At 43.9% G+C, this 12,062-nt stretch overlaps 1 protein-coding gene across 1 annotated transcript in view; it reads right to left on the bottom strand.

Moving 5' to 3' along the window:
* LOC148271744 (dynein heavy chain, cytoplasmic-like) overlaps positions 1–11,389 on the bottom strand; it is a gene marked incomplete at both ends in the record, with an annotated part of 45,683 nt that extends 34,294 nt beyond the window's left edge. Inside the window, 5 exons of the mRNA XM_088240993.1 lie at positions 3,375–3,563; positions 6,242–6,407; positions 7,509–7,676; positions 8,386–8,558; positions 11,243–11,389. Of these exons, the coding sequence (XP_088097119.1) occupies positions 3,375–3,563; positions 6,242–6,407; positions 7,509–7,676; positions 8,386–8,558; positions 11,243–11,389 (843 nt within the window). The remainder of the gene's footprint in view (positions 1–3,374; positions 3,564–6,241; positions 6,408–7,508; positions 7,677–8,385; positions 8,559–11,242) is intronic.
* Between the last annotated feature and the right edge of the window lie 673 nt (positions 11,390–12,062).

Genomic DNA, 12,062 nt, shown 5'->3' with positions numbered 1-12,062 from the left:
GTGAAGTTATGAGCATTTTCGATCCACTCGGTTTCGTAGGGTGTTTGACAATACGCCCGCGAATACTGCTACAAGATGTGTGGCGCTCCCACATAGAGTGGGACGAACAAGTGAATGAAGAACACGCAGAGAAATGGCGCACTTGGGTGGACATATTACGCAATACCGAGTGCGCTATACCGCGGCGCGTATCGAGCGCCAATGGCCAGCCAGTAGAGCTGCACGTATTTTCCGATGCCTCGGAGCAAGCGAGCTGCGCCGTAGCCTACATCGTGGAGGAGAACGCCGCCGGAAGGAATGCGACGTTCATGGCTAGCAAGTGCCGAGTTAGCCCGCTACGAGCGCTATCAATTCCACGCCTGGAATTACAAGCCGCGCTCATGGCCGCACGACTGGCGGCCACAATCAAGAAAGAATGCGGAAGTAATATACGCGATACCTACTACTGGACAGATTCTACTACGGTGCTGTGCTGGGTCCAGAGTGATTCGCGCATCTTCACGCCATTTGTAGCCCACCGCCTAGGGGAAATAGATGAGCTAACGAACGCTCAAGAGTGGCGGTGGGTACCAGGAAAGAAGAACCCCGCTGATCTCGGGACGCGGGACGGCGAGATACCAGACATCTCCCCGGCCGGCATGTGGTTCAGTGGGCCGAGTTTCATAAAGAAAAATAAAAGTCAATGGCCGCCGCTCAAGGTAATAACGGCGACCCCGGATACAAGCAGTGAAATAAAGTGTGCGAACAGTGCCATCGTGATGACAGCCCTCCCGGACGAAAGAAGATTTTCCTCCTGGCGGAGACTGATCAGGACTACAGCGTGGGTGTTGCGCTTCATAAACCGCTGCAGGAAAAAGAATACAGGAAGCGCGACACTCATCGCCCCGGAACTCAAGGCATCAGAGAGGGCGTGGATACTCATAAGCCAGACAGACAGTTACCACGCCGAGATAGCCGCAATTAGACGGGGGGAGTGCCTCCCGCGGAACAGCCGCCTGCTGGGCCTCACTCCCTACCTCGATAAAGATAGCGTCCTCAGAATGGGGACGCGAATTATGGAAGCCCCCGCGGTGAGCGAGCAACTAAAGGCGCCCGTCATACTGGACGGAGCGCACGCCTATACGCGTCTATTGATAAGGCATTATCACGAGTCGCGGCAACACGCAAGTACAGAGCGGACACTCAGCGAACTCAGACAACAGTTCTTTATAACACGATTACGGACAAATATAAGGAAAATTATATACGAGTGCCGCTACTGTCGAATACAGAAGGCCCGCCCGCAGCCTCCGCTCATGGGACAGCTGCCTGCCGGCCGACTCGATCATCACGTAAGGCCTTTTACCCACTGTGGGGTGGACATGTTCGGGCCCGTATACGTGACTATCGGAAGACGCCGGGAGAAACGATACGGGGCCCTGTTTACGTGCATGGTTACGAGGGCCGTGCATATTGAGATTACACCGTCGTTGAGCACTGACTCGACGGTGCAGGCCCTCAGAAGGATGGCGGCCCGCAGAGGACATCCGACAACGCTCTACTCGGACAACGGGACGAACTTCAGAGGCGCAGACAAAGAGATGGCGGCCGCCATGAAGGAACTAGCCCACGATCCCGAACTACAGAACGAGGCGACAAGGAGAGGGATCAAATGGGTGTTCAACCCGCCATCGGCGCCACACATGGGGGGAGCCTGGGAACGGCTCGTCCGGTCGATAAAGGGGGCGCTTATGGTGATTCTAAAGGAACAAGCCCCCCGAGAGGAAACGCTAATGACAGCGATAGCGGAGGCCGAGTACACAGTAAACACTCGGCCCCTAACCCACGTCTCGCTTGATAGCCGAGACGACGCTCCGCTGACTCCGATGCACTTTCTCATCGGGTCGAGCGGGGCCCAGCCGCATCTGGCCGATTACAGAGACGCGCCGCCCGAACTGTGCCTCAGAAAACAATGGCGGGTGGCGCAGAAACTAGCCGACGCATTTTGGAAAAGATGGATGAGGGAATATCTCCCGACGTTGGCACAGCGACGGAAGTGGCAACAGGCCGCCACACCGATCATGGTCGATGACCTGGTCATAATAACGGACGCCGCCCTCCCGCGGAATGAATGGCCGCGGGGACGCGTCATAGCAGTCACACCAGGGAAGGATGGACAAGTCAGGAGCGCCCGGGTCCAGACAGCCACCGGAACCTACACACGACCCGCCGTCAAGCTCGCCGTGTTGCAAATCAAGGACGACGTCGGCGCAGAGATGCCTCCTCGGCAGGGGGGAGTGTTGCCGACGTAAAAGTACATGCACCAACTTGGCGGCCCTTCCTGGGGTTTTAATGTAGCATAGGAGGCTTCAGTATGTGTAAGCGATCTACCACCTCCTCAATAAAGACTAGTATTTGTCACTTTCGGGGGTGGTGATCGCCATACTGAAGCCCACATATAGATTAGAATTCATGAAAATATTTGTATGCCCATAATGTGTTTTTATGTTGTTCTGTATGAGTGTTGATCGCCGCGCGGTCGGCGGGGAACTGCGGCCGGTAGCGGGAGGGTGGGGACCTTATACGTGGCGCGAGAGAGACCGATAGAGCCGGCAAATGTGCTCGCTATCTCTCTCGCCGCGTGATTGGTCAACCTAGCACCGCCCGCTATTGGCCTAGCCCACCGCCGCACGGCAAAATGTTGTATATATAGCCCCGCCGGGGAAAAATAAAGTCAGTCATCTCACCACACTACTAAGGCTTTCTACTCTCCACTTCACCTCCCTACCTCGCTTCAAACCGGACCTCATCGCCACCTGGATTCGAACACCGCTACCCCCCTGGACTTGGAACTCGGATACTCTTTGGATTGGATTTTGGACCCCGGATAATTTGGACCCTTGGATACTTCCCCGGAACACACCCCGCCGTTCCCACCGACGGAGAGATACCGGCCTTACAACCCGGTTGCCTGACTCAGGATTGCGGCCGCCAGCGCTACTCGCTAGCGACCCCGCAAGGGATCTCTAGGCGACGATACCTCCCCCGGAGCTTATCGTTCGTCGGCCGAGGCCCGCCTACGCCCGGCCACTCTGCGTTTGACACCAGCACCTATAGAAATACAGTTCTTGTGACGGGCGCGATTGCTACGGACGAAGCAGTGATCCGCCGCGTCTGTTACAAACATCAAACAGCAACTTCGTGTCTTCTCTGTCAACTTTATCCCACAAATATTTCATTTGAACCATGTAGGGAATCGAACCCGATACCTCGTGCATGGTAGGCAAGTGCGCTGACCATTACACCACGAGGCCGACATATATTCAAGTTCCAGATTTATTTTTACTGTTGAGAATGGGTTACTACCAAAACGCGTGTGTCTGCGGACAATTTACCTGTGCCTGGTAGTTGTCTACCCAGTTCAGGAAGGCGGCGGGCTCCGGCGGCCCCTTCCACTTCTTGACGTCCGCCACGGCGGCGCGCAGCCGCCCGGCCAGCGTGACGCGCATCTCCCTCTCCACCATGGTCAGCCACTCGTTGATCTTCGGGTGCTCCGTCGTGTTCACGGGCGTCGCGAACTCGACCTGGATCGGGGTCGAACGAACAACCAAATATTAGGATAACCACCAACTTCAACGAGCGTAATTCCAAGAGAAGATCTTCAAATACCTCCATAGCATTTAATACTAAATGAGCTGAACGCGGCAATGCTTTGCTATTGCTTAAAAGTAAAGAATTAAGTTAAATTTACAGTTAAGTTTACGTTGAAGTTCAGTGTTCTTAAATAAAACCATTTACTTATTTATAAATATAGACGCACTCTGAGCACTCACTAAAATTATGTCACTTAACTTATGCCCAACGCAAATTTAGTCGTTATTTAGCTGCCAGCCAGGTTTTGCCTTGAGCTTGACATTTAATTCGAAACCAAATTGCCTGATTGTGTCTTGAAACCATGTAAAAAAAAACGTTCGGATAAATGTAAAAAAGATGGCGTAACTTTTCATCTGTAAGTAGGTACCTTAGGTACTTGTTTATACATATGGACGCACCCTGAGCACTCTAAAATTATGACACTTAACTCATGCCTAACGCAAATTTAGTCGCTCTTTAACTGCCAGCCAGGTTTTGCCTTGAGCTTGACATTTAATTCGAAATCAAATTGCCTGATTCTATCTTGAAACCATGTAAAAAAAAACCGTTTGGATAAATGTAAAAAAGATGGCGTAACTTTTCAATTGTAAATAGGTACCTTAGGTACTTGTTTATACATATGGACGCACCCTGAGCACTCTAAAATTATGACACTTAACTCATGCCTAACGCAAATTTAGTCGTTCTTTAACTGCCAGCCAGGTTTTGCCTTGAGCTTGACATTTAATTCGAAATCGAAATTGCCTGATTGTGTCTTGAAACCATGTTTAAAAAAACCGTTCGGATAAATGTAAAAAAGATGGCGTAACTTTTAATCTGTAAGTAGGTTCCTTAGGTACTTGTTTATACATATGGACGCACCCTGAGCGCCCTAAAATTATGACACTTAACTCATGCCTAACGCAAATTTAGTCGTTCTTTAACTGCCAGCCAGGTTTTGCCTTGAGATTGACATTTAATTCGAAACCAAATTGACTGATTGTGTCTTGAAACCATGTAAATGTAAAAAAGATGGCGTAACTTTTTATTTGTAAGTAGGTACCTTAGGTACTTGTTTATACACATGGACGCACCCTGAGCACTCTAAAATTATGACACTTAACTCATGCCTAACGCAAATTTAGTCGCTCTTTAACTGCCAGCCAGGTTTTGCCTTGAGCTTGACATTTAATTCGAAATCAAATTGCCTGATTCTATCTTGAAACCATGTAAAAAAAAACCGTTTGGATAAATGTAAAAAAGATGGCGTAACTTTTCAATTGTAAGTAGGTACCTTAGGTACTTGTTTATGGTCGAATAGAATTATTTTTTGAATGTCAAACTCTGCTCATTTTAGCAAGAGGGGTGCACTTAATGAAGGAAAACGATTTTCAAAAATGTATTAAATGTCAGTTAATATTATTTTAGCATTACTCCAGTAAAAAGAAATAAATGTGTAGAAATTATAATAAATTAGATATTATATTTTATGGATAGTGGAGCTGGGTAGAAGTAAAATGGATTGTCTCATTCGCCCAAACCAATATTGAATCAACTGCTCCACAAGTGTATAGCTCATGTTAGGTTTTTGTTATTTTCATTGTGCGTTTCGTAATATAAAGTAACAAAAGGCATAATAGTACTACACACGTGCGTTTCCAGAAATTATCTAGCAGCCAGCGGGCCACATGGCGACGGTATCTACCCACTGTCTACAAAAGCTTCTCTTCTCTTCTTCGGACATCTATCTCCCTTTGTTAACCGTGGAGTTGAAACAGTGTTTTATTTATTTAGTTTTTTATTGCTTACTTCTTGGCATGAACACTTGACCAATTTACTACTACGCTCTATTTTTTATTAATTTTTTGATATTGTTTTAACTTTGCTAGAATTCCACTCGTCCATGCGCCTTGTAGCTGCACGATGATTGGTTATCTAGCTTTCATATATCAACTCTAAAATACCTAAATTTTGTAAATGGGGTCTAGAATTCCAATCGTCTATGCGCTTAGTAGCTGCAAGACGTGTTGTAATCTTACTCCTTTTTACTATTCATATTATTTTATTTTTTTAATACACTAAATTTATTTGTCAATTTTTAAAATGTGTAAATGGGGGCTAAATTTCTAACTGTCTATGCGCTCTGTAGCTGCAAGACGTCCTGTAATCTAGCTCCTGTCTGTTATAATTTTTTATTGATCTTAATTGAAAACGAGCAACTAGAATCCCAACCGTCCATGCGCTCTGTAGCTGCAAGACGTACTGGGATATTTATCAATTGTACAGCGCCCTTGAGGTGATTTTCACAAAAATGGCGCTATATAAATTATCCTACTATATATAAATAATGTAGATGTACATAAATACGTAGTGTTTAAAACTGTCTGAATATTTTGTTAATTCTCAAATGTAAAAATATTTTTAAAAAGTATATTGTTAAGTGTCCTCGGCACGGGTAACCCCAGTGGCAGTGAGGACACATTATTTTTATTATTAATTATAGTTTGTAAGAGAAAAATATGAATAAATAAATAAATATATATTCAGATATGTTAAAATCAAATAAAAAAATCAAGTTAAAACAAAACTTTGATTCAATGCATCAGAAAGGCAACATATCCATAATCACCTCTTCGCCTTCACGAGAAGCGATGCCGAGAATGATGGTGTTGTCCTCGTTGAGCAGGATGGCGGCCACGCCGGCGAACATCTTCTTGAAGTGCTTCTGCAGGCGAGCGACGTTCTTGCTGTTGCCGATGATCTCCAGCAGATCTTCGTCACCGACGAAGTAGAATCTGAGGGACGAGCGACAGATCCATTCGTTACAATGAGAAAGCGGGGTCTCAAAATATCACATTTATTTAAATGTCAAAGTATTAAATATTATTATGTTAATTTGAAGCAAGCAGATACAAGCTGATACGCTTAACATTGAAGAGAAGGTAATATAGAAGTCTAGGCATCTACAGGGCTTATGACCTGTCAATGGCTGGTTTAAGTGGCCACTTTACACACTGTGTAACATTCACCATTCTGCCTATATTTGAACATCTATATTCCTTCAATTCTTTCATCTGTTGATGTTTGTGAAGTTAAAGACCTGAAGGAATATAGATGTTCAAATATAGGCAGAATGGTGAATGTTACACAGTGTGTAAAGTAGCCACATAAACCAGCCATTGACAGGTCATAAGCCCTGTAGATGCCTAGACTTCTTGGCAGAGCTACGAGCTGGACCTGATAAACTACCAGAACAAGTGCAAGATCATCCGCGGCTGGGACGGTCTCTTCAACAAGGTCGAGGAGCACATCAACTCGGTCGCCGCCATGAAGCTCTGCCCCTACTACAAGGTCTGTAACCGTCTTTAGATAGGGTGTTCCACAATGATCATATCTAGATCATACACATCGTGTTTTGACATTTATAAAGGAGTCACCATGGCTGTTCAACGTGTATATCGATAATTGTATGAAAGGCTTAAGAATTGGAACAAAAATGGGTGATTTAACTGTCAATTGTCTTTTGTATGCTGACGATGCTGTACTCCTTGCTAACAACAAAGAGGAACTGCAATTCTTGGTAACAAAGGTCTACGCTGTATGCGAGGGAACCCATTTGCCGACGAACGTCGATACATCCGATGTGATGGTATTTGCAAGAGATGAAAGTATGACTAAATGTGAAATCACCGTGAATGGGGTTATACTGAAACAGGTAGATGAATTTGTGTATCTGGGGAGTATGTTTACTAGGGATGGAAAGGAGGGGGAGTGCCGGGAACAGGACGAACGGTGCACTGAAATCTACTCTGGCAAACAAATGTTTGGGAGGTAAAACTAGCAGTAATATTTAAATTATGTTAAAGTTCTCCGCACAGCGTCTTCTTATACGATACCTGGGGAAGCTGGTCCGCTCCCGCTCCAAGTACTCCCCGAGCGCCTTCTGGATCTTGCCCAGCAGGTCGGCGAGGCGCTCCAGCGAGCGCTGCACGCCGGGGATGTTCAGCACGTCCATCACCATCGGGGACTTGGACACCTTCTTCATGAGGCCGAGGAACTCGGAGCTGCGGGAGAAAACGCCCGTTATCGTTTCTGCTCAATCTCGTTAGTGATTACCATGCCGATCCGACTTCATCCCACACTGTTTAGTCGCAAAGAGATCTACGAAAAGTCGGAAGATCTATCCCGAAGAATTCCAAGTCGTGCGATGAATTGACTTATCTCCACATTCTGGACATTGGGGCATAAAAACCAAAGTTGCTCTTAGAAGATTTTATAAATAGCAGATTTTGACTTCTGGTGACACGGTTGGGAACACGAAAAGAAATTGATCGCAACAGAGATGGGACATCACTTAAAGCATTAAGTATTTTGAAAATGCATATAAGGTCCATCTCAGTTCTACGTCTCTCCGATGAAGACAGATTAAGAGATTGCTCTATTTCAAAACAGGAATAATTACCCCTTTGTAATCCGAGCAGCCATGCCACTTTCCTTAGAAAACGGTGCTGGACAGACTCGATATGGCCAATATGAGTCCTGTGGAATGGAGACCAAATAGGAGAAGCGTATTCTAGATGGGGTGGAGCTAGTGAGCAATAAAGAGTTTTGATGGTATTAATATTTTTGAAGTCCGCCGTCACTCTATTGATAAAACTGAGAAGTTTGAGAGATTTGTTTACAATATTATCAATGTGTTCACGATAGGAGAGTTTACTATCTAAAGTAATGCCAATTTTCATAAATTGGTATTTAAACAGCCGGGGTCGTGACCTGATGCTCTGGAAGCGAGAAGTCTCCACCGGGAGCAGGGCCTTGATGTCGGCCGAGCCGGAGAAGATGCCCTCGAGGTACACCCAGCGGCGCTGGACGTCGATCCACACGTCGAACAGCCCGTTGATGCGGTTCAGCTTCTCCTCCCAGGTCAGCGCCTCTTCCTCGAACACCTGCAAGATAACATTGCACAGTGAAAAATACACTCAATGATCTTGGGCTTCTTTACAGCTGTCTTTACTTGGTTGGAGTTCCTACCCCAGTTGGAGATTGACAGAGAAGACACGAGATTGCTGTTTGATGTTTATTTATTACATGGCAAATAAATAATTATGTCGGACGAGTGTTATTACGTCGATGATGGGTTGAAGAGACTGCACTTGAACTACATGCTGGAACTGTGTGACGTCGTCGAGCTGGTCTGAAGTGAACTGAACTTGATGGGCTGACTGTGATCTCTTTATAGACGACGTTTCTATTGTAATTTATTATATAAATAAAAGACGAGTGATACTTTAATCCACAAATTTGGAATATCCAGTGACCGGTTTCATCGCTTTTGCGACATCTTCGAGACTGGTATCTTTATTTAAGAGTTCAATGTATTTATACAAAACAGAGGTAAGGATAGATAATTCCATTGTGGATTCAAATTTGTGGATCACTCGTATTTTATTTATATAATAAATTACAATGAAGAATTTTCATTTACAAACTTAAATATTTCTTTTGTAGTTTGTTCCTTCATGGTAGGAACGATGTGAATGTACTGCAGAACAATGCTCTCGGTTTAACGTGCAATACTATAAGAGTTGCATTATACGAATGTATTGGATTCGATAGAAATTGATGACATTGCATCGTCGGTCATTAGTCTACTACAGATGAATTAATTTAACACGTGTGTGTCATGGATTATGGACTATGGACCCTACACCCTCTCATTCTTATGCGACATGTTGGAGATTTTGTTGGATTTGGTCATGCCATGCCTTTCTCGGTCTTTCTCTATTTCGGCATGCATCAACATTCGCATCGTAAATCCTTTTAGCCATTCTTTCGCTGTCCATTCACTCTACACGTCCGAACGGACGCAGAGCTCCTTTCCTGATTTTGTCGATAGTGCTTACCTCGGCCTCACATAATGTACGGATCTCGACATTTGCGCATCTATCGTACACAGTTTTACCACACACTCGGCTGAGAGATCTCATTTCGACAGCATTTAGCCTATTTTTATCCCTGTTCTTGCGAGTCCATACTTCGCTCCATACATCAGAATCGGGACTCCATTGTGAACAGCTAATTTTGCCTCTTGCCAAAGTTGATTCAAGTGCACCGTTCACTCTATTCCCGGCACTTACCCTCCTTTCCATCCCTAGTAAACATACTTCCCAGATACACAAATTCCTCTACCTGTTTCAATATAACCCCATTCGCAGTGATTTCACATTTAGTCATACTTTCACCTCTTGCAAAAACCATCACATTGGATGTATCGACGTTCGTCAGCAAATGGCTTCCCTCGCATACAGCGTAGACCTTTGTTACCAAGAATTGCAGTTCCTCTTTGTTGTTAGCAAGAAGCGCGGCATCGTCAGCATACAAAAGACAATTGACAGTTAAATCACCCATTTTTGCTCCAATTCTTAAGCCTTTCATACAGTTATCGATATTTATTTATTATTTATTTATTTATTTATTAACGGACACTGTCCATGTATACAATTTATAAGGTTTAAATATTACAATAAAAGAATAGTTTAAAACATTTAAAGAAAAAAGAAAGAAGCATTGACAAACATAAGGGACATCGAGACAAGATCTGGACTATTTATTTAGTGCTCGTTTAAATCCTCGTAAACTTAAACCAAAAAAGTCCAGATCCTGTCTTGAGTTAACAATACGACAAAGGCGGGTCATTGGAGAATTTAGGCCATAGTTCGTTCTATGCTGATCGATGAACAGTACTTCATTGTTTCTCAATCTACGAGTCGGAATATTGAATTTGACTTGTCCCAGTAATGATGGAACATCAATTATACCATTTAGTATGCCGAACATATATATGGAGTCAATATTAGTTCTACGTTTTTGTAGACTAGAAATATTTAACATTGACTCTATTTCAGCGTAAGAATAATTATCTCTCTCTAGTCCGAGCATCCACGCTATTTTTCGAAGCAAGCGATGTTGGACTGATTCAATGTGATTTATGCGATTGACATAGAATGGAGACCAGACCACTGAGGCATATTCAAGAAGAGGGCGAACAGTCGAGCAATAAAGAGTTTTGATTGTACGGACATGAGTAAAATCAGAGGATATTCTGTTAATGAAGCCAAGTAATTTCAGTGATTTATTTACTGTATTATCTATGTGCTCGTTGTATGTCAGTTTATAGTCCAAAACAACTCCTAAATCTCTGATGGACTTGACTACATCAATTTTGGAGTTCTCTAATAGGTACTCGAAGGAAATTGGTTGTTTTGTTCTATGAAATGACATTATTTTGAATTTTTAAATATTCAGTTCTAATTTATTGACTTTACACCATCGGTTAAAAGAGTTAATGTCTGATTGAAGAAGAAAGCAGTCTTGTAAAGTTTGAATTATTTTGAGAATTTTGTTGTCGTCCGCGAAGAGCCACAAACGAGAGTAAGAGAATGATTTAGCAACATCATTAATAAACAAATTGAAAAGCAGGGGTGCCAAATGAGCACCCTGAGGTACACACGTATAACAGCCATGGTGACATCACACATTGTGGATTGACTCCTTTATGAATGTCAAAACACAATGTGTGTGATCTAGATATGATCCTTGTGGAACACCCTGTCTAAAGACGGTTACTGACCTTGTAGTAGGGGGAGAGCTTCATGGCGGCGACGGAGTTGATGTGCTCCTTGACCTTGTTGAAGAGATCGTCCCAGCCGCGGATGATCTTGCACTTGTTCTGGTAGTTTATCAGGTCCAGCTCGTAGCTCTGCCAAGACTCTCGCACCTGTGGAAGAAGAACATTCTTGTTAGAGATTGAAAACAATATTGAAAACTATAACTTTCGGCTTTTGTTCTAGATTTGGCCAAAACCTGAACTTATTTAAATAATTTGAAAGTCACTTCAAAATGCCTAAAATTAGGTCTGAAGGTGTTGCAATCCAGCGTCTCCGCTAGAAATAATTATAGATGCAATACTCAATCATTTGCTGCCAAACTTTGATGTCCGAGTTGAGGTTACCATCGCTCTCCTCCAGAAGGACGATTGCCGACCTCAATCTAATGGACCGAGTGATATGCGCCAGTGGCGTGCGTTCCGTCTAGGCACATGAGCAGTGACTACCCTACTGGAATTGCATTACAACAATAACAAAAAACATTTTACAACAGAGATGAAGAACATTCAAGAGAAGGTAATATAGAAGTCTAGGCATCTACAGGGCTTATGACCTGTCAATGGCTGGTTTAAGTGGCCACTTTACACACTGTGTAACATTCACCATTCTGCCTATATTTGGACATCTATATTCCTTCAATTCTTTCCATCTGTTGATGTTTGTGAAGTTAAAGAGTGAAACCTTTATTTATGCGGTGAGATTCATCTAATTGAATTATTTCAGTCCTACATACAATGGCTAGGCAACGCCTGAAAATATTAGTTTTGTTCAATTTCCTGGATA

This window comes from Micrasema longulum, unplaced genomic scaffold, assembly GCF_059751315.1.
Source record: "Micrasema longulum isolate JH-2025_06_02 unplaced genomic scaffold, ASM5975131v1 h1tg002687l, whole genome shotgun sequence".
In the NCBI taxonomy this organism is placed as follows: domain Eukaryota; kingdom Metazoa; phylum Arthropoda; class Insecta; order Trichoptera; family Brachycentridae; genus Micrasema; species Micrasema longulum.
The sequence above is the reverse complement of the archived record's forward strand: the minus strand, read 5'-3'. Positions and strand labels throughout refer to the sequence as shown.